This window comes from Aquarana catesbeiana, linkage group LG13, assembly GCF_042186555.1.
Source record: "Aquarana catesbeiana isolate 2022-GZ linkage group LG13, ASM4218655v1, whole genome shotgun sequence".
Classification (NCBI taxonomy): Eukaryota; Metazoa; Chordata; class Amphibia; order Anura; family Ranidae; genus Aquarana; species Aquarana catesbeiana.
The window spans coordinates 72,369,070-72,391,754 of NC_133336.1; the positions used below are offsets into that span (position 1 = coordinate 72,369,070).

The following is a 22,685-nucleotide window of genomic DNA, read 5'->3' on the forward strand; positions in this document are numbered from 1 at the left end:
TGTATAATGTTTGGGGGTTCTAAGTAATTTTCTAGCAAAAAAAACTGTTTTTAACTTGTAAACAATACATCTCAAAAAGAGGCTTGGTCCTTAAGTGGTTAATGACTTCCAAACATATGGGTGCAGCCCCATTGCTCTGTCTTGAAGGCATTAACACGTTTTAATCATCAGCAAATATCACTCGCCATGCCAAAAGTCATTTCATAAAGAATAATCTTTTGACCTGTCATTTTTAATGAATCATAATATGGTTGTCTCTGAAGTAGGGAAACTGTCATAAATGATGTCTGTATGCAAATCAATGAGCAGCCAAGCTATTATTATAATAACTGCTTATTTCCATATTATCTTGTCACAGCTAAGTTCTGCATTACGTCTTATCATGAGTAATTAATCTGATTATGGCTGTGTGAACAACACAACAATTTATATAAGCATACTAAAAGATATAACTAGAGGGGGTAAGAAGGTTTCAGCTGTGTTTGGGTCCATGAGGTCAGAAGTGCCCCTAGGGTGACCACTTCTACCCTTTATTTACCAGCTGTGTTCTTAGTTCATTATAGAATATAATAGAATTAGAGAAATCCCATTTTTTTCCTTCATACCTTTCTTTTTTATTTTTCTTTGCTGCTGCAACTGCCCGGTAGAAGATTAAAGCCATGTGCTGGCTATAAATATGAACATTTGTGGCAATTTCAACCACTATTTATAGTGCACCCTCACCCTAAATAAAAAAATAATTTCTCCCACCTCCTTCCTCTCCTTCTCCCACGTTTGAAATTATTATTTTTTTTGACCATATAGGCGAGAGTGACGTTCGCCCCCCCTCCCCAGAATCTACACATGCTCAGATGTGCTGCAGGGCTTTGGATCATGGCAGAGCCCTGCATGAAGATGGAGTGGTATAGAAGTTCCAAACCTTGCTGCGTCTGCAAATGCTTGGTGCCAACAGCTGGCTTTCCAGCTTGTCTGTGACAGTGCTGTGGGTGCACGTTGGTGGGAGATGATATGGCTATGCTATTTTACCTAAGCTATGGGAGATGCATTGGTTGCATTGAAAAGTGGATTGTAATCAAAAAGCCTACAGTGAAAAAAGATAAAATTGCAAGAGATAAAAGAAGTAATCTACCTTTATTTTTTCATTTTAGGGGGCATTGCAGAAACTTACGTTTTACACATGGTACGGTAATGCAAACCGTACTACGGTATGGATGGCAACAAGCATACTATTACAGTAGTGGGTAAGGCAGTTGCATGTACATTATGGTGATCTGTATTATAGAAAAAAATGAAAACAGGTACTGTCTGCTTTCTGGGCTCCTGCCATGCGTTAGCAGCCAAAAACTGGCTAACTTAACATGCATCCCTTAAAGTGGTTGTAAACCTTTACAACACACTTTTTGCTACAGGTAAGCCTATAATAAGGCTTACCTGTAGCTACCCCGGATATCTCCTAAACCTGAGCAGTTTAGGAGATATCCCTGTATTTGCATGTGCCGACGTCATCGGCATATGTGCACTGAAGCAAACTGAAGCAATGGCACGTATGTGTCGTTGCTTCAGTTATGCCGCGTACACACGATAGGATTTTCCGACAACAAAATCCATGGATTTTTTTTCTGAAGGATGTTGGCTCAAACTTGTCTTGCATACACACGGTCACACAAATGTTGTCGGAAATTCTGAACGCCAAAAACGCGGTGACGTACAACACGTACGATGAGCCGAGAAAAAGTTCAATAGCCAGTGCGGCTCTTCTGCTTGATTCCGAGCATGCGTGGACTTTTGTGCGTCGGACTTATGTACACACGATCGGAATTTCCGACAACAAGTTTTCTATGCTCTCAAACATTTGTTGGCAGAAATTCCGAGAACAAATGTTCAATGGAGCATACACATGGTGGGACTTTCCGACAACGAGCTCACATCCAACATTTGTTGTCGGAAAATCCTATCGTGTGTACAGGGCATTAGACTGTGACGTTACTGGCGGCTCCCGAGCGCATGCGCAGGAGTGACGTCATCGCGGCTCCGGCCAATCACAGCGTCGGAGCCTGCGATACCCGGAAGTCACTCCGGGAGCGATGTCGGCCGCCAGAGCGGTGTACGAGGACGGCTGCAGGGGCTTCGATCTCAGGTATGCATACTAGCTCATTATGCCTTTGTCTTGCAGGTTTTTTTTTTGTGTTTTTTTGGGTTTACAACCACTTTAATAGTATATTTGATCCCATACCTTATAAGACAACCCAAAAACATTTGTGTGTGTGTGTATATATACACTGAGCAAAATTATAAACGCAACACTTTTGTGTTTGCCCCTTTTTATCATGAGCTGAACTGAAAGATCTATGACTTTTTCTATGTACACAAAAGGCCTAATTCTCTCAAATATTGTTCACAAATCTGTCTAAGGGCCGGTTCACACTGGTGCGATGTCAGAGATTGGATGTGATTTGCACCGCACTGCAGTGAAAATCACATGCGATCTCTGTGCGATGCGATTTCAGCCATATCAAACTTAAACAGGACCCTTTTTTTTGTCTGCAGCAGAATCGGATCGCATGGGTGTATCGCACTGTGATATGCGAACTGTTTTAGGGGTGTCATTAACTTTTAACCGACACTCCCAGCAGTTTGCACAGGGCAGTGTGAACTGCTGCCGGGAGACATGCGATGTGCTCGATTCGCAGGGTTCCCGCATCGCGCTGTGTGAACCGGCCCTTAATCGGTGTTAGTGAGCACTTCTCCTTTGCCGAGATAATCCATCCACCTCACAGGTGTGACCTATAAAGATGCTGATTAGACAGCATGATTATTGCACAGGTGTGCCTTAGGCTGGCCACAATAAAAGGCCACTCTAAAATATGAAGTTTTATCACACAGCACAATACCACAGATGTCGCAAGTTTTGAGGGAACGTGCAATTGGCATGCTGACTGCAGAAATGTCCACCAGAGCTGTTGTCCTTGAATTGAATGTTAATTTCTCTACCATAAGCCGTCTTCAAAGGTGTTTTTAGCGAATTTGGCAGTACATCCAACCGGCCTCACAACCGCAGACCACATGTAACCACACCAGCCCAGGACCTCCACATCCAGCATCTTCACCTCCAAAATCATCTGAGACCAGCCACCCGGACAGCTGCTACAACAATCTGTTTGCATAACCAAAGTTCTGCACAAACTGTCAGAAACCGTCACAGAGAAGTTCATCTGTATGCTTGTCGTCCTCATCGGGGTCTCGACCTGACTGCAGTTCGTCATTGTAACCGACTTGAGTTGACAAATGCTCATATTTGATGGTGTCTGGCACTTTGGAGATGTGTTCTTTTCACTAATGAATCCCGGCTTTCACTGTACAGGGCAGATGGCAAACAGCGTGTATGGCATTGTGTGGGTGAGCGGTTTGCTGATGTCAACGTTGTGGATCGAGTGGCCAGTGGTGGAGGTGGGGTTATGGTATGGGCAGGTGTATGCTATGAACAACAAACACAGGTTGGCATTTTGAATGCACAGAGATACCGAGATGAGATCCTGAGGCCCCCATTGTTGTGTCATTCATCCACGACCATCACCTCATGTTGCAGCATGATAATGCACGGCCCCAAGTTGCAAGGATCTGCACACAATTCCTGGAAGCTGAAAACATCCCAGTTATTGCATGGCCAGCATACTCCCCGGACGACACCCATTGAGCATGTTTGGGATGCTCTGGATCGGCGTATATGACAGCGTGTTCCTGTTCCTGACAATATCCAGCAACTTCGCACAGCCATTGAAGAGGAATGGACCAACCTTCCACAGGCCACAATCAACAACCTGATCAACTCTATGCGAAGGAGATCTGCTGCACTGTGTGAGGCAAATGGTGTTCACACCAGATACTGACTGGTTTTTGGACACCCCAATACAGTAAAACTGCACATTTTAGAGTGACCTTTTAATGTGGCCAGCCTAAGGTACACCTGTGCAATAATCATGCTGTCTAATCAGCATCTGGATATGTCACACCTGTGAGGTGGGTGGATTATCTTGGCAAAGGAGAAGTGCTCACTAACACTGATTTAGACAGATTTGTGAACAATATTTGAGAGAAATAGACCTTTTGTGTACATAGAAAAAGTCGTAGATCTTTGAGTTCAGCTCATGATAAATAGGGGCAAACACAAAAGTGTTGCAGTTATAATTTTGCTCAGTGTACATATACACTATATTGTCAAAAGTATTGGAACACCTGCCTTTACACGCACATGAACTTTAATGGCATCACATCACATAATGCCCCGTACACACGGTCGGACTTTGTTCGGACATTCCGACAACAAAATCCTAGGATTTTTTCCGACGGATGTTGGCTCAAACTTGTCTTGCATACACACGGTCACACAAAGTTGTCGGAAAATCCGATCGTTCTAAATGCGGTGACGTAAAACACGTACGTCGGGACTATAAACGGGGCAGTGGCCAATAGCTTTCATCTCTTTATTTATTCTGAGCATGCGTGGCACTTTGTCCGTCGGATTTGTGTACACACGATCGGAATTTCCGACAACGGATTTTGTTGTCGGAAAATTTTATAGCCTGCTCTCAAACTTTGTGTGTCGGAAAATCCGATGGAAAATGTCCGATGGAGCCCACACATGGTCGGAATTTCCGACAACATGCTCCGATCGGACATTTTCCATCGGAAAATCCGACCGTGTGTACGGGGCATTAGTCCATAGGGTTCAATATTGAGTTGACCCACCTTTTGCAGCTATCAACTCTTCTAGGAAGGCTGTCCACAAGGTTTAGGAGTGTGTCTATGGGAATGTTTGACCATTCTTCCAGAAGCGCATTTGTGAGGTCAGGCACTGATGTTGGACAAGAAGGCCTGGCTCGCAGTCTCCGCTTGAATTCATCGCAAAGGTGTTCTATCGGGTTGAGGTCAGGGCTCTGTGCAGGCCAGTCAAGTTCCTCCACCCCAAACTCGCTCATACGTGTCTTTATGAACCTTGCTTTGTGCACTGGTCCAAATCATTTGGTGGAGGGGGGATTATGGTGTGGGGTTGTTTTTCAGGGGTTGGGCTTGGCCCCTTAGTTCCAGTGTAGGGAACTCTTAAGGCGTCAGCATACCAAGACATTTTGGACAATTTTATGATCCCAACTTTGTGGGAACAGGTCGGGGATGGCCCCTTTCTGTTCCAACATGACTGTGCACCAGTGCACAAAGCAAGGTCCATAAAGACATGGATGAGTGAGTTTGGGGTGGAGGAACTTGACTGGCCTGCACAGAGTCCTGACCTCAACCCAATAGAACAACTTCGAGATGAATTAGAGCAGAGACTGCGAGCCAGGCCTTCTCATCCAACATCAGTGCCTGACCTCACAAATGCTCTTCTGGAGGAATGGTCAAACATTCCCATAGATAGGGGGTCAGCAACCTGTAGATTGCGATCTACCAGTAGATCTCAGTCAGGTGACTGGTAGATTACGGTCTGGGTTTGCTGACCCGCCATTCCAAAGCATCAAACAGAGTGCAATGCAGAGGGACTATTTGTAAAGTTAGAGCTATAGAAGGGAGCAAGAGTCGCATAAACCAATGTCTGCTGGCTCCTGTCCCATACGGAGTGATACCAACTCCACTCCACCTCTTATCCCTACTAGCGGTCTCCAGAGTGGTGCCAGCAGCAGGAAAGAAGAGATCTTCAGGTCAGTGTGAAGCAATACACCGGGCATAATAGTATAGGGCTGCTTTCACACTGATGTGCTGCGGTTTACCCACACAGTGCACTGCAATGCAGTGTACCTGCAGCTTTCCTGCGGGTTTGATGTGCTTAGCCATAGACTTCCATTATATCCTGCTGTTTTACCACCCCCAACTTTACGTGTGAATGAGCCCTAAGGTGCCGCTGCTGAATGCTACTAAGGGCTCATTCAGGTGCTGTTCCTTTGAAAAGTGATCCGAGTGTGTGTAGATAGGTGGTGAGGGGGCGATATGTTGCCTTCTCACCACCCTATTTAAACCCATGATTGCCGTGCAATGCACACGTTTGCGACACGGTAGTACTGCAATTAGAGATTTAAATCAGGTGTGAGGAGACGGCACTGTGCCCGGTGATCTTTGACTTCTCCCGTGTTGTTCTGGTAGATCTCCATCACTTTATGGTTGTCTCCCCCTGCCATAGACACACTCCCAAACCTTGTGGACAGCCATCCCAGAAGAGTTGAAGCTGTTATAGCTGCAAAGGGTGGGCCAACTCAATATTGAACCCTACGGACTAAGACTGGGATGCCATTAAAGTTCATGTGCTTGCAAAGGCAGGCGTCCCAATATTTTTTACAATATAGTGTGTATAGATATATAATATATATATTACAAATACATTTTTTTCTTTTTTTGTGATCACATAGTCTCTGTTCTCAACTTTATAAACCCCCGTTCACACCAGTGTGACTTGTCATGCGATTTGACAGGTCAAATCGCATGACAAGTCGCACCCTATTGTCGGCAATGAAACTGTTCAAATCTGTGCAACGCTAACTTTGCGGTGCTGCACTGATTTGAAAACGTAGTTCCTGCGCTTCTTTTGCCGATTTCAGGTGCGACTTGTATAGAAATCTGTGCATGAAGTTGCACAGATGTTAGCCAAGTTGCACCTGAAGTCGCACTGACATGCGGCTTTGAAATTGTTTTTTTTTCAAGTAAAGTCGCATGATTTCAAAGCCACATTCAGTATGAACCTAGGGGTTTGGAGAGGTGGTTGTAGAGAAATAGCAGTATACAGATCTTCCAGATGAATGACTGTGCATCAAAACCTGTCAACACAAGTCTGACCATTGGAGGACCAGCAGGTTGTTCTCCCAGCACAGCCAGAGAACTGGCCAAACTGAGATGGATTTGCTCTCATGCCCAGTGTGGTGAGTTTGAAATAGGAAAGCAAAGGGACTGGCAGTGACTGGAGTATTCAGGAATTTCACACAAAGGAAGAAATACAAAGACAGTAAGATACTTTTTAACACAAGTACGTGGTACAGGCACATATCGGGAATATCAAATGTAAGGATAACATATTCTATAACCGCTTGCCGCCCGCTGTCATATGATGGCCAGGCGACCCGTCTCTCGTTCTGGGAGGGCGTCATATGACGTCCCTCCATTTAAATAGGGAATGTGCGCAATCGTGTGCACGAGTCCCTGTTCCTTCGGTGGCGGCGTGTTACGGAGACACCGCACGTCACCGAGGGGGGTGAACAGCCATTGGTCATGGCTGTTTACCATGTGATCAGCCGTGATGAAGTCACGGCCGATCACAGATTGTTCCACCCCACTGTGCACAGCGCATGCCCACGATCGCCGGCGTGCTGCGCGTGCACATCGGTGGCGGCGTGTTCTCAGGAACACTGCTCGTCACCAACGCTGGTAAACAGCCATTGGCCGGTGGCTGTTTACCACATGATCGGCTGTGATCCTTTCACAGCCGATCACTAAATGTCAACAAACTGCGGTAACGAGATGTTACCGGGTTCTCCTCCTCACACACCGATCGTGTGTGAGGAGGAGATTGCGGTAACATCTCGTTACCGCTTACAGTGTACACCAATCCCACTGATTGCCCCCCCCTAATAAAGAGGACCTGTCATCACTCGTCATAGTACCTGTCACAGTTCATCTGAGTACCTGACAGTACATGTGAGTACCTGTCAGTCCATATGAGTACCTGTCACAGTCCATCAGAGTACCCGAGTACCTGTCACAGTCCATCAGATTACCGGAGTACCTGTCACAGTCCATCAGAGTACCCGAGTACCTGTCACAGTCCATATGAGTACCTGAGTACCTGTCCCTGTTCATCTTGGTACCCGAGTACCTGTCACAGTCCATATCAGTACCGAGTACCTGAGTACCTGTCAGCGCCCTTCAGAGTACCCGAATACCAGTCACCAGCCCATCAGAGTACCCGAGTACCTATCTGTAGCCCATCAGAGTACCCGAGTACCTATCTGTAGCCCATCAGAGTACCCGAGAACCTGTCACCAGGCCATCAGAGTACCGGAGTACCTGTCATCAGGCCATCAGAGTACCCGAATACCTGTCACCAGGCCATCAGAGTACCCGAGTACCTGTCACCAGCCCATCAGAGTAACCAAGTACTTGTCACCAGCCCATCAGAGTACCTGAGTACCTGTCTGCAGCTCATCAAGTTACCCGAGTACCTGTCTCCAGCCCATCAGAGTACCTATCTGAAGCCCATCAGAGTACCCGAGTATCTATTTGCAGCCCATGCCTCATAGAATATACATTGGCGTGTTTGCTTTCCAAAATGGGGTAATTTTGTGGGTAATTCCACTGTCCTGGTGCTCCAGGGCCTTCAAAAGTGTGATAGGTAGGAATTAATTGAGATGTGTAATTTATGCTCCTAGAACGCCTGAAGGTACTACTTCAATGTTGGACCTCTGTATGTGGCCAGGCTGTGTAAAAGTCTCACATGTGGCATCGCCATACTCGGGAAGAGTAGCAGAATGTATTTTTGGGTGTAATTTTTGCTATATACATGCTATGTGTTAGAAATATCCTATAAATTGACAACTTTGTGTAAAAAAAAAATGCGTTTTAATTTTTTTTCCACATTTTTCCAAAAACTTCTGGAAATAAATGAACCGTTCAAAAGACTCATTATGCCTCATAGATTATACGTTGGGGTTTTTGCTTTTCAAAATGGGGTCATTTTGTGGGCAATTCTGTTGTCCTGGTGCTCCAGGGCCTTCAAAAGTGTAATAGGTGGTTGAGAAATGAGATGTGTCATTTATGCTCGTAAAACACCTGAAGGTGCTACTTCAATGTTGGGCCTCTGTATGTGGCCAGGGTGTGTAAAAGTCTCACACATGTGGTATCGCCATACTCGGGAAGAGTAGCAGAATGTATTTTGGGGTGTAATTTGTTGTATGCATATGCTGTGTGTGAGAAATAACCTGATAATATGACAATTTTGTAAAAAAATTAAATAAATAAATAAATAAAATCTTCATTTTGCTAAAAATTGTGGGAAAAAATATCAACTTAAAAAACTCACCATGCTACTTACTTAATACTTTGGAATGTCTACTTTCTAAAAAGGAGTTATTTGGGGGGTATTTGTACTTTCCTGAACTGTTAGTGTCTCAAGAAATGAGATTCACCTGATGTACTGAAGGCCTGATCAGATGTGATCAATTTTCAGTGATTGGCACCAAAGTTTGCAGACACTATAACTTTTACAAAGACCAAATAATATACACTAATTTGAGTTATTTTTACCAAAGATATGTAGCAGTATAAATTTTGGCCAAAATTTATGAAGAAAAATTACTAATTAGCAAAATTTTATGACAGAAACAAAGAAAAAGGCATTTTTTTCACAAAATTTACGGTCTTTTTCATTTATAGCACAAACAATAAAAAAACCCACTAGGTATTAAATACCACCAAAAGAAAGCTCTATTTGAGCGTCTGTAAACAGCAATTTTCAAGTCTTGCCACAGATTCATAACTGGATTTAGGTCTGGACTTTGGGCCATTCTAAACACATGAATATGCTTTGATTGAAACCATTCCATTGTAGCTCTGACTGTATGTTTGGGATCATTGCCCTGCTGGAAGGTGAACCTCTGCCCCAGTCTCATGTCTTTTGCAGACTCTAACAGGTTTTCTTCTAAGATTGTCCTGTATTTGGCTCCTTCCATCCTCCCATCAACTCTGACCAGCTTCCCTGTCCCTGCTGAAGATAAGCATCTCCACAGCATGATGCTGCCACCACCATGTTTCACGGTGGGGATGGTGTGTTCAGGGTGATGTGCAGTGTTAGTTTTCCGCCACACACAGCGTTTTGCCTTCAGGCCAAAAAGTTCAATTTTGGTCTCATCTGACCAGAGCACCTTCTTCCACATGTTTGCTGTGTCCCCCACATGGCTTCTCGCAAACTGCAAACAAGGCTTCTTATGGCTTTCTTTCAACAATGACTTTCTTCTTGCCTCTCTTCCATAAAGGCCAGATTTGTGGTGTGCACAACTAATAGTTGTCCTGTGGACAGATTCTCCCACCTGAGCTGTGGATCTCTGCAGCTCCTCGAGTTACCATGGTTCTCTTGGCTGCTTCTCTGAGTGATGCTCTCCTTGCCCGGCCTGTCAGTTTAGGTAGATGGCCATGTCTTGGTTGGTTTGCAGTTGTGCCGTACTCTTTCCATTTTCATATGATGGATTAAACAGTGCTCCATGAGATGTTTAAAGCTTGGAATATTTATTTATAACCTAACCCTGCTTCAAACTTCCCCACAACTTTATCCCTGACCTGTCTGGTGTGTTCCTTGGCCCTCATGATGCTATTTGTTCACTAAGGTTCTCTAACAAACCTCTGAGGGCTTGACAGAACAGCTGTATTTATACTGAAATTCATTTACACACAGGTGACTTCTTAAGCCAATTGGTTCCACTAGATTTTAGTTAGCGGTATCAGAGTAAAGGGGGCTGAATATAAATGCACTCCACACTTTTCAGATATTTATTTGTAAAAAAAATTGAAAACCATTTATCATTTTCCTTCCACTTCACAATTATGTGCCACATTGTGTTGGTCTATCACATAAAATCTCAATAAAATACATTTTTGGTTGCAACATGACAAAATGTGGAAAATTTCAAGGGGTATGAATACTTTTTCAAGGCACTATATATATCTGTAGTCTCTAGTTCCTCCAGTAGGTCTGCAATCTCTGACTATTTCTGTAGTATATCTACACTCTCTGACTATTTCCTGTATGTTCTCAGCCTCTGATGATTTCTTGTATCATGTCTGCAGTCACTGACCATTTCCTGTGGTGTGTTTGTAGTCTCTGACCATTTAATGTAATATGTCTGCAGCCTCTGACCATTTTCTGTAACATGTCTCCAGTCTCTGACCATCTCCTGTACTATGTCTGCAGTCTCTGACCATCTCCTGTAACATGTCTGCAGTCTCTGATCATTTCCTGTAATATCTCTGCAGTCTCTGACTATCTCCTGTAACATGTCTGCCGTCTCTGACCATCTCCTGTAAGATATCTGCAGTCTCTGACCATCTCCTGTAGCAAGTTTGCACTTTCTGACTATCTCCTGTAACATGTCTGCAGTCTCTGATCATTTTCTGTAATATCTCTGCAGTCTCTGATCATCTCCTGTAAGATATCTGCAATCTCTGACCATCTCCTGTAAGATTTCAGTCTCTGACCATCTCCTGTAAGATATCTGCAGTCTCTGACCATCTCCTGTAAGATTTCAGTCTCTGACCATCTCCTGTAAGATATCCGCAGTCTCTGACCATCTCCTGTAAGATATCTGCAGTCTCTGACCATCTCCTGTAAGATTTCACAGTCTATGACCATCTCCTGTAAGATATCTGCAGTCTCTGACCATCTCCTGTAGCAAGTTTGCACTTTCTGACTATCTCCTGTAACATGTCTGCAGTCTCTGATCATTTCCTGTAATATCTTTGCAGTCTCTGACCATCTCCTGTAACATGTCTGCAGTCTCTGACATCTCCTGTACCATGTCTGCAGTCTCTGACCATCTCCTGTACCATGTCTGCAGCCTCTGACCATCTCCTGTAACATGTCTGCAGTCTCTGATCATTTCCTGTAATATCTCTGCAGTCTCTGACCATCTCCTGTAACATGTCTGCGGTCTCTGACTATCTCCTGTAAGATTTCACAGTCTCTGACCATCTCCTGTAACATGTATGCGGTCTCTGACCATCTCCTGTATCAGGTCTGCAGTCTCTGACCATCTCCTGTATCAGGTCTGCAGTCTCTGACCATCTCCTGTTACATGTCTGCGGTCTCTGACCATCTCCTGTAACATTTCTGCGGTCTCTGACCATCTCCTGTATCAGGTCTGCAGTCTCTGACCATCTCCTGTATCAGGTCTGCAGTCTCTGACCATCTCCTGTACTATGTCTGCAGTCTCTCACCATCTCCTGTAACATGTCTGCAGTCTCTGACCATCTCCTGTAACATGTCTGCAGTCTCTGGCCATCTTTTGTAACATGTCTGCAGTCTCTGACCATCTCCTGTATCATATCTGCAGTCTCTGACCATCTCCTGTAACATGTCTGCAGTCTCTGACCATCTCTTGTAACATGTCTGCTGTCTCTGACCATCTCTTGTAACATGTCTGCAGTCTCTGACCATCTCCTGTATCATGTCTGCAGTCTCTGACCATCTCCTGTAACATGTCTGCAGTCTCCGACCATCTCTTCTAACATGTCTGCAGTCTCCGACCATCTCTTGTAACATGTCTGCAGTCTCCGACCATCTCTTCTAACATGTCTGCAGTCTCCGACCATCTCTTGTAACATGTCTGCAGTCTCTGACCATCTCCTGTATCATGTCTGCAGTCTCTGACCATCTCTTGTAACATGTCCGCAGTCTCTGACCATCTCCTGTACCATGTCTGCAGTCTGGCCATCTCCTGTAACATGTCTGCAGTCTCTGAACATCTTTTTGTAGCATTACATCCAGTGATTATTATACATGACCCTTAGGTGATGTCAGGGTCACATTGAGCCCCCCCATACCAGGAAAGTTGACCCCCATCACTCCAACCTTCCCAGCTGTACAAAAAAAATTATTTGCCTAGACCTGAAATACTTTATACAGATATACATTGTGAGCAATTTGCACCTATCGCTCACAATGTAATATTTCTAGGTTTCAATAAATGTCATTTTCTCCGATGTAGCCAATGTGGTGTTTGTGGTGGGCGGGGTTAGGCTGACGTCACGGCTCCGGTTACTTAGCCTGACTTGGTGTGTTGGATGATCTGCAGACAGATAGAGTTGGTCGGAGAAGGTGGAGGAGCGGAGTGCAGAGTGTACATAGTATAGTATAGTATAGTATAGTATACATAGTGTATATAGAGAGTATACAGGAGATCTCCGCACAGCATGCTGCAGACCAGGCGCTGAGCGGACCGCCTCTGCTGGGAGTATTGGGATCATCGGAGGGTCCGGTCCATGGTGGAGCACAGAGCGGAGAGCGCACCGGGCGGGCAGCGGATGCTCTGGTTAGGATGAAGCCGCTCCTAGGTACATCGGAGCTCTCCTCGGGGCAGGACGGCTCTCCCCGGCGCAGGGACAAGGCGGAGGACTCGGAGCGGCACCGGACCCGGGAACGCCTGGAAGCCACCCTGGCCGGACTGGGCGAGCTGGAGTACCTGCGGCACCGGCAGGAGATCCTGGTGAAGGCGGCGCTGAGCCCCGGGGTGGCCGCGGCTTGTACCGACCCTGCCGGGAAAGGGGACAACCCCCGGAGCCTGGAGGAGCGCTTCCTGGAGGAAAATATTCTGCTGCTCAAAAAACAATTGGTAGGTAGTCCGCCGGGTGGTGTGTGTGTGCTGGGGACCCCCCATCGCTGTGCAATCTACCCCTTCCATATGGCTTCAAGAGACAGCTTGCTGCTGGTGTCCAGAGACCATTCATTCTGAGCCACCTATTTATTTATAAATACTGCTGGAAATTATTCTGCAACTGTCAGTGCTGAAAATTGGGGACCAAAAAATAAAAAATCAGGGGGGTCCCTGCTTACACCTGTGTGATTTGTCACATGATAAGAGGAAGCCTGTTATTGTCTTGGGGGGCTGTTGACACCGGTGCAACGCACTTTTGCGCCACTTAAAAAAAAAAAAAAAAAAAAAAAGCGCTTCTTTTGGTGTTTTTGGTCCCCTAGACATGACAACGTGTTAAAAAAAAAAATTCAAGAAAAATGCAGAGGTGTGACCCTAACCTTAAGTCTGCACTCACTATAAATATATAATATTATTAATAATAATAATATTATTTCAAAAATTTGCTTTGCAAGCTGTGTGCTTCTGCACATGTATCTACCTTTCGTGTTTCTCTCTTGGGTTGGGCAATGAGAAGAGAGCCCCTTCTAGAGGAGCTTTTCAAATGCGAGAACGTGAGTGTTGCACATTTTGACGCACCCATTGAAATCTGTGGGGGGAAAGAATGCTTGCATACGCTGTACTTTCATTGAGCGTAGGGCAACTTGAGTGCACACGACAACTGGAAAGAATGGGATTGTGCATGTTGAGTGTAGTCAGGCGTAGGCAACCAAGCATGACAAATGTGAATGGGGGGCTTATTGTCTAAGGGTCCCAGTCACACCTATGCAGCACATTTTCTTGTGGCTTGCAAAGCGGTTCAGGCGCTTCTTTCGTGCGACAACTGGAAAGAATGGGATTGTGCATGTTACGTGTAGTCGGGCGTAGGAAACTGACAAATGTGAATGGGGTGGGGGGGGGGGGGGGCTTATTGTCTAAGGCTCCTGTTCACACCTATGCAGCACACTTTCTTGCAGCTTGAAAAGAGGTGCAGGCGCCTTTTGTTTTGTTTTTTTTTTCCCATAGAATTTTAAGAGTGCATGAAAAATGTGATTTAAAAAAAGATGCAGACGTGACCAGAGACAACTGGGAGAAGGCGTACATGTCTAAGAACATTCTCAGAGGGCAGGACTGCTCATGCGATTTTATAGTTGTGCGGATGAGTGTTTGAAATCTGCCGTCTCTGGCGATCGCTTTGTTTGTACATAATGGATTTCTGTGGGGAATAGACACTGAAGTGATCTGCTGTCTACAGTTATGCAGTAGTGCAGCTCAAGGTTATGGCATAAATGGGGTCTATAGACTAAGAAAAATGCAAAAATTCTCTTATTCATCAGACCTTTCAGAGAATTATATCTCTAAATAATCCGCAAACTGGTTCTATCCAGAGTACAAACTACATTATTAATAATAATTAATATATAAATATATATTTTATCATTTTTTTTTTATTTTTTTTCCTTTTTAATCATAATTTGTAAGGTTATGAATAGCATGTTTAGTTGTGCTCTTAAAGGATTGATCACTAAGATAGGGAATTTAGAATGGGTTGCGAATGACATATTACATTATATCCTTTTTGTTGCAGTTGTTGGGTATTTAAGCCAGGTGAGCAGTTTTGCTTGCAGACTTTTATGGGTAAATCGCATAGGATTGTATTCTGGCAGCTGATGGGGGGGGGGGGGGGGATTTGGGTTAGTTGAGCATTCACTGTAATATATTTATGCGGGGGTCTACTAATGTACTTGGGGTCTGAACTGCAGGTATTTTAGAGGGAACAAAGCCTTGTTCTGCTCCACATACTGCTGAGGCTGGTCTTCTCAATGACCCTCTATCCCCAGCTGATCCTTTCAGTTGTCCCCATGTAATCCAGAGGTTAGCCTGACGCCCAGCAGTCCTGCACAGGGAGCTGCTAACCCTGGCCAGCTTCCCTTTCTGTAACTTGACCGTCTGGGGATTTGTAGCCATAGGCATAATCTGCCAGTAGACGGTCTTTTTCACTCCAAACGGGCACAGTTAATGTAACAGAAGATATTCTGAAATTTGGCATTGGAAGGGTCTTAATTCTGCCCAGATAACGGACTTGAGGTTTCTTAGGCAGAGAAGGAAAAAAAACGGAGTCCTTATTTGGAAGAAAAGCGACAAATGAAATGTGGCCACTAGAGGATGCCAGTGGGGCATTGTAGAAGCTAAGCGCCTATGATCTCTTCCATGAGAACATCCTTCTCTTTAAGCCCAAGGCAGTTATTTTCAATAGGGTCCTATGTCTGCTGAGAGCATCGCCAATACAAAGGACTACCCCATACATGCAAACCAATTAACTTCTTCTTCGTCTAGAGCATATAGCTATTGATTAGTCTGTCACTAGGTACAATCTATGGTCTATCACCCTCCCCCAACAAAATAAATTTCAGATACGGTTGGAGATGAGATTAAACTACAACATGCCTTGTTTCTCAGATTGCCTTTAATAAAATAATCCATAGCTGTCCTCAACTAAAAAGTGATCATAGCTGATATATGTACACAATACTATCGGGAGTATTTACTAAAACTGGAGCGTGGAAAATCTGGTGCAGCTCTGCATAGAAACCAATCAGCTTCCAGGTTTTTTTTTTTTTTTTTGGTCAAAGCTTGATTGAACAAGCTGGAGTTGGGAGCTGATTGGCTACCATGTACAGCTGCACCAGGTCCTGAGTGCTCTGAAATCTCTCCCTATGTATACCTGGCCTGGCTACGATGTAAACTGCTTCATTTTTAGATATGACCAATAGATTCCATAGAACTCATTTTCTGGGTAGGATCTGTAGAATTTTTATATGTATGCTTAAAATGTATAATAAGCTTAATAGTAGTAATAGAAAAAAAAAGTTCAAAATTTCCCCAAAATTCATTTACATATTCTCTCCCCTCTTTTTCCTTAATTTATAAATGACCACCATATTCTGCAGCTCTGTAGATCTTGCTGTTTGCATGCAGCTGTTTAGCAAAAACAAAGTGTGTATGTGTGTGTGTATATATTATATTATATTATATTATATTATATTATATTATATTTTATTTTTGACCTTTCCTCTGGCAAATGCTAATCCGTGCACTCTCTCCTAGAACTGTTTACGAAAGAGGGATGCTGGACTGTTAAGTCAGCTGCACGAACTGGACAAGCAGATTAATGACCTGAAAATAGATGTTGAGAAGACGACCGAGGAACATCTTGAGACGGACAGCCGGCCCAGTTCAGGTAAGCTGATACTGCGTGGTTTCCAAAAGAAATTACCAAACAATCCTTTGTCTGAGGGGCTTCCCCCCCCGCCTCCTAGCTTTTGTCAAAATCAAGCCTTAAATTATTGAATTAATAAAGCAATGTGTTCCTTTACAAAGTGTGAAAATGCTTGCTAACTAATCAGATCTGACTTTTGTGTCCTTATTGCTTTAAAAAAAAAAAAAAAGTTGTGTTTGCTCCTGCATTTTCTTATTGCCTTGTTGACTAACACTGGCCTCTAAATGATCAGGCCTCTGGAAGATCAATTTATAACCTGATATGCACATGTAATGGACAGTGCCTGTCAAGAGATGAACACAGGTTTTGCCCTGCACTGGATGTAAAAAGGAATAACTGTGTATTTTCATGCTGTTATGAGGCCTAGATTCTTCATTCCGCAAAGTTGGCTTTGGCCAAAGAAGAGGTATCTTCTCCATGGAAGGCTAGGCATTGTATTGCTAGTCCTCAATGGAAACAGACCTCTTTATATAAGGTTTTTTGTGCTTTATCACAATAGTCTTAAACCAGGTTCGTGGTGAGGTGATCGTAGCAGGGGCTTTTTAACTTGAATAATAAAGGCCTCTATGGGTGGGTACTTGGCAGTGGTCATATCCTTCTCCTGGTGGCTTGAACTGCTTGGTCCTACTTTTCTAGGATAGTCATGCTTGCAGAATTTCTTTATGTCCTTCCAATTATGCATCAGGTCTACTTGGTTCATGGATTCATTTAATATTAGAAATTGTACACTGTTATGCCCCGTACACACAATTGGAAATTCCGCCAGCAAAAGTCTGATGTGAGCTTTTGGTCAGAAATTCCCGTGTGTATGCTCCATCAGACTTTTGCTGGCAAAATTTCTGCCAGCAAAAGATTGAGAGCAGGTTCTCTATTTTTCCGACGGAAAAAATTCCTATTGGAAATTCCGATCGTCTGTAGCAATTCCGACACGCAAAATTCCTACACATGCTCGGAAGCATTGAACTTCATTTTCTCGGCTCGTCGTAGTGTTGTACGTCACCGTGTTCTTGACGGTCGGAAGTTCAGAGAACTTTTGTGTGACCGTGTGTATGCAAGGCAAGCTTGAGCGGAATTCCGTCGGAAAAACCATCCAAGGTTTTTCTGACGGAAATTCCGATCGTGTGTACGGGGCATAAGAATTGGACTCCCTTTTTAGAAGCAGCAGACTATGCCTGACTCCTGAAATCCATCTTCTCTGGAACTAGCACTGCTTCTGGGAGTTGGCAGTGGTAGTTTCCATTGCAGAATGGCTTGGTGCCAATGTGTTATCCCACAAAGGTCCTTGCTGCTTTTAACATTTGGTAGTGCTGGAGTTGATGGTAACAAAACCGCTCTTCTGACATTTCTTTTTGGATTTTGATACTTTAAATAAAGGCATGGACCACCAGGTTGTTTATAAGTGAGATGGTGGACTGGTTCAGTTTATATTACCTAGTGCATTATGTTCTGACAAGGAGAAGACTTGACAACTCAAACAAAACACTGATCATCCTTTGCTAGAACTGTTGTAAATTTTGAACAAAGGCAATTACCATACTTATCTGTTCACTAGATATAATGTTGATACAATTTTTTTTTTTTTTTTTTTCTTTTCCTTTTTATTTATTTTTTCACTAAATCTCTGGTAATGAAGCACTTTTTTAATGTATTCTTTTGTTCTTTGTAAGTCAACAGCAATTCATTTTGTACATCTGCAATGGATTTGTTTTCTGAGACTGTATATTTTATTTTTAGGCTTTTATGAGCTGAGTGATGGGACGTCAGGATCTCTTTCCAATTCTTCAAACTCTGTCTTCAGCGAGTGTTTATCCAGCTGTCAGTCCAGCACCTGCTTTTGCAGCCCTCTAGAAGCATCATTAAATCTTACAGATGGTCAGCCAAGATCAACAGGTAGGGTTATGTCCCCCCACCACCCCTCCCCCCCCCAGTAGTTTACGAAACTCAAAATAAATTAGTTCTAGCTTCTTCTAACTTTAGAGAATTATGGCCTTATCACAAGGCTGTGGCAGCTGGGTGGACCTGAGGCCTCAACTGCAGGAATCTTGCCTCAAAATTCTCACAGCTACAAGAAGCTAGTGGTGGTTATTTTTTTCCACTGGCAACCAGACAATGGCAGAACTGGTTTTAGAGGGGGGGGGTTGAGCTTTGATAGGTGTGTTTTTTGTATGTTTTTTATATATAATTGTGTGGGCACACTATTTCTATTATATTTATGACAGTTTACATTTGCTACAATTAGAACATATTACATCCTAATTCTATTCTGTAGAATTTAATAACGTTTGACAAAACATTAACTCTTGTCAAATTTGAGCAAATACATAAAATTCTATTAAAAAGGCAAAGTTGTGAACCACTCATCCCTAATGGAATATACTTGTTTTGTTTTGGTTGATAAATTCTGATAATGAACACTATTACTGCTATTCACTCTTTGGTTTTTAGTGGGAAAATATGTGAATGTTTGCAAAACAATGTAATATAGGTCAGATCTGACAGGATGTTGGTATATTTGGACCTCAATGGTTACAGTCAAGTTCCTACTTGGTGGTTTAGCAAAGTCTTTATTATACGTATTTCAGGATTCTGATCGTATTGAGGCATCATAATCCGCAGAAAGGGGCCTTTCACTGTTAGTGCTAGTCTTGGGTAGCTTACAGTTTAATATCCCAAGAACCTACTAGAGTGCATAATAATCAGAAGCAAATTCTACAAATCAAACCAGTAGGGTGTGGGAGAAGCTTTTAATACAAAGGGAGAAACCCAATAAATGTATAGTAAATACACTAAATACAAATGTACTGATACAGTTGGACAAGGATGTATATTGTGATATGCCTATTGCTATGTCTACATGTCCTATATAATCCAAAATGTCCATATTATGTCATATTAATGCTTCTCCTCCAATATCTTTCAGATGACTTCTTTGAATGGTTGGATTACAGAGAAGGCCAGTGTGAAAGTACAGGCACGGTTAGGCGCTCTTTCTCCGCGCCCCATTCTAACACCACTGAAGTTGTTGCTGATGTTCATCCCAAGTACCAATGCGATCTGGTCTCCAAAAATGGCAATGATGTCTATCGATACCCAAGCCCTCTTCATGCGGTGGCTGTGCAGAGCCCAATGTTTTTGATGTCAATGATGGGTAATATGAAGGTGGAAGAGGAGGGGGAGATGGGAGCCAATATGAATGACTGCTTAGTGCCTGAACTTGATGCACTAAAACCTGAAGACTCTTTGCTACCACAGAGTAGTCCCTGCACAGTTCCTTTTTCTTCCAGTAAAAAATTGGATGGCTACATTTTGGGTGTCATACAAAAGAAATCACATCCCATAAGGACTAACAAACCTCGAACAAGTGTAAATGTGGACCCAGCCAAAGGCATTTTACGACATGGGAGTATATGTGTCAAACAGACTGGTGGCATCACTCATAACAGCACCACTAACCTGAAGAATTCTAAACAGCCATGTTTACATTCCTCTGGAACAATCTCTGTGGATAATGGCACTTACTCTGCTCTAAAACCATGCTTGAAAGAAACTCTAAATGAACAGGTGGAGAGTAAAAAAGTGTCATTGGCCTCCTGCTACCAGCCAAGTAACATTAATGAACTACAAAACCAAAACAATTCATGGAACATTGTGAAATCTGTCCCTCAAAATCTTGGCAGGGGTCCTGGGGCTGGCACATCAAACATTCAAAAGGATTTGCATGTTAATCCTAATCCAGTTACCAGTCATTTTTCCAATGTTACCAGTCCTCTTTGTAATGGATCTCCCCTGGGAACTCATAAGATCACTTCACTTCCTCAGGAAGTTAAAATTGTACAAGCACCAAAAAGAATTTCACCCAAAAACACAATCAGCTCTTATACATCTCACGATGAGAGGCCACCTCTTGACTTCAAGAGTGAAGGGTCTTCTTCTCAGAGCCTGGATGAAGGACTTTTGGTAAATGCTCATTATATACCAGCCCAACAACAGGGTGTTAAACTCCATAAGTCAATCAAAAATGTGAAGATTGTCAAGAGCTCAACTTTAAAACACAGATCCAATGTGCAGCATGTTGTGGAAAATGGTTCTCAGACGCTGAAAGAAAAGAGCAAGGTAGCTAAAAAATGCCGTTTTCCTGATGACTTGGATACAAATAAAAAAGTAAGAAAGATCTCTCCCAGAAGTAAGAAGGTTGTAGAAAGTGGTATTGTGGGAAAAACTGCAGGTGCTAGCAAACCTACTGGCAAGCCTCATGGACATGCAAAGGATGTAGTGTTGGCTAAACCGAAACACAAGAGGGGTGATTACCGTAGGTGGAAGTCGTCAGCTGAAATTTCTTATGAAGAGGCCTTACGGAGAGCAAGACGGCGGCACCAAAGGGAGATGGTTGGGCTCTATGCACATGTGCCCCTTCCCCTTCCTTATGCCAGCCCGTACGCTTACATTGCAAGTGACTCTGAGTACTCTGCCGAATGTGAGTCTCTGTTTCATTCCACTGTTGTAGACACCAGTGAAGATGAGCAGAGCAACTATACTACAAACTGTTTTGGTGATAGCGAGTCCAGTTTGAGCGAGGTTGAGTTTGTTGGAGAAAGCACAACGTCAAGTGACACCGATGAAAGTGGTGGACTTATCTGGTCACAGTTTGTACATACCCTTCCGATGCAAACACCCACAGCTGCTGCTCTTCAAACAGCCAAAGCTTTTGTCAAAATTAAAGCCTCGCACAACTTGAAGAAGAAAATTCTTCGCTTTCGATCTGGGTCACTAAAGTTAATGACAACAGTTTGAAACATCAAATGTTTTCCTACTGTCCCTGACCCTTGTTGTCTTTGTAAATAAAGCTGTACCATTTGTGCAAATATTTAAAGTTTACAGTAACTTATGTGGACTTCTGATAACTTCTTCTCTTCTTGTACTGCCTAAATTCTAAGAACTAGTGCAGACCCTGAATCCATTAGTTGGCTATTAAGCAGACTCTGGGAACTTTTCCAGAGTACCATCTTAACGTGTCTCGACAAAAGGCCTCCGACATCCATCAAAATGATTACTCTTTTGAGATTAATCATAAATCTTATTTTTGTCCTTCAGTTCTAGTATGCTATCTTAACATTCCATCTGAATCGGCACCTTTTCTGTTTGACAGAAGGAATTACACATTTGCTATACGTATTTCCATCTTGCTAGCTGCTCCTCCTTTTTTAGTGAAAGGGTGTTTTTTTTTTTTTTTGTTTTTTTTTTTATCTGGTGATGCGTTGCAAAGTGGTTGAGTATTACACAGATGCACTTGGAGATTAAAGGCAGGGTCACTTTCATCAAACATTATGCATTATGCATGAGTAGTATTGGTTTCCATACGCTTTGTACTATGGCTTTCATGTATACTATAATCACTTGTATTTTATAAATTTTGTAAATTATATAACACATTTTACATGGTTTATAAACTATCTGCTTTAATGCTGTTTAAATTTATTAAACTGGAAAGGAAAAATCTATACCGAGTTGTCAGCCTTTTCTCTTCCTTCGTAAAGTATGTTGCTTACGCGCTAACCATTTGGCACCCAGATTATCTGAGTTTGAGAGTGGTGTTCTTTCAAAGCAGTTCCACACCAGGTAACAACCAAGGGTACATTTAATAGATTGTAAGAACTTGCTGGTGCTTCTAAATGTAATCTTCAGCCATAGATGCATTATTTCTTATCTCTTTGCTAAAATGTTTAATCTCATTTAATACCAGGCCAAAAAAGCATATTTTAAATTTTTTTGTAAATTATTTCTAAATATACATGGAGCAGTCATGTTTGCTCATTGTATGCTTGGAAGTGATTCACAAGTTTTGCTTGGTTACAAAGTAATATCAAAGTTGCTTTTAAGGAGAACTATACTGTTATCCTTTTCAAACCGGTTCAACAGGAACTGTCCGAATTTCGATTCATGTATGGGCAAGCTGTTGCACAGAAGCCAATCTACCGATCGACTTTTGTAAAACCAGCCTGTTGGGTTTTTCCCGCTAGATCATTGCTGCCAACTAT

The 22,685-nt window shown here is 43.1% G+C and overlaps 1 protein-coding gene across 1 annotated transcript; it reads left to right on the top strand.

Moving 5' to 3' along the window:
* The first annotated feature begins 12,792 nt into the window (after positions 1–12,792).
* Positions 12,793–22,148, top strand: DACT1 (dishevelled binding antagonist of beta catenin 1). Its single transcript, XM_073610198.1, has 4 exons — positions 12,793–13,352; positions 16,479–16,611; positions 18,385–18,540; positions 19,571–22,148. The coding sequence occupies exons 1-4, from the start codon at positions 13,059–13,061 to the stop codon at positions 21,439–21,441; spliced, it is 2,454 nt and encodes an 817-aa protein (XP_073466299.1). The 5' UTR covers positions 12,793–13,058; the 3' UTR covers positions 21,442–22,148.
* Positions 22,149–22,685: the final 537 nt, after the last annotated feature.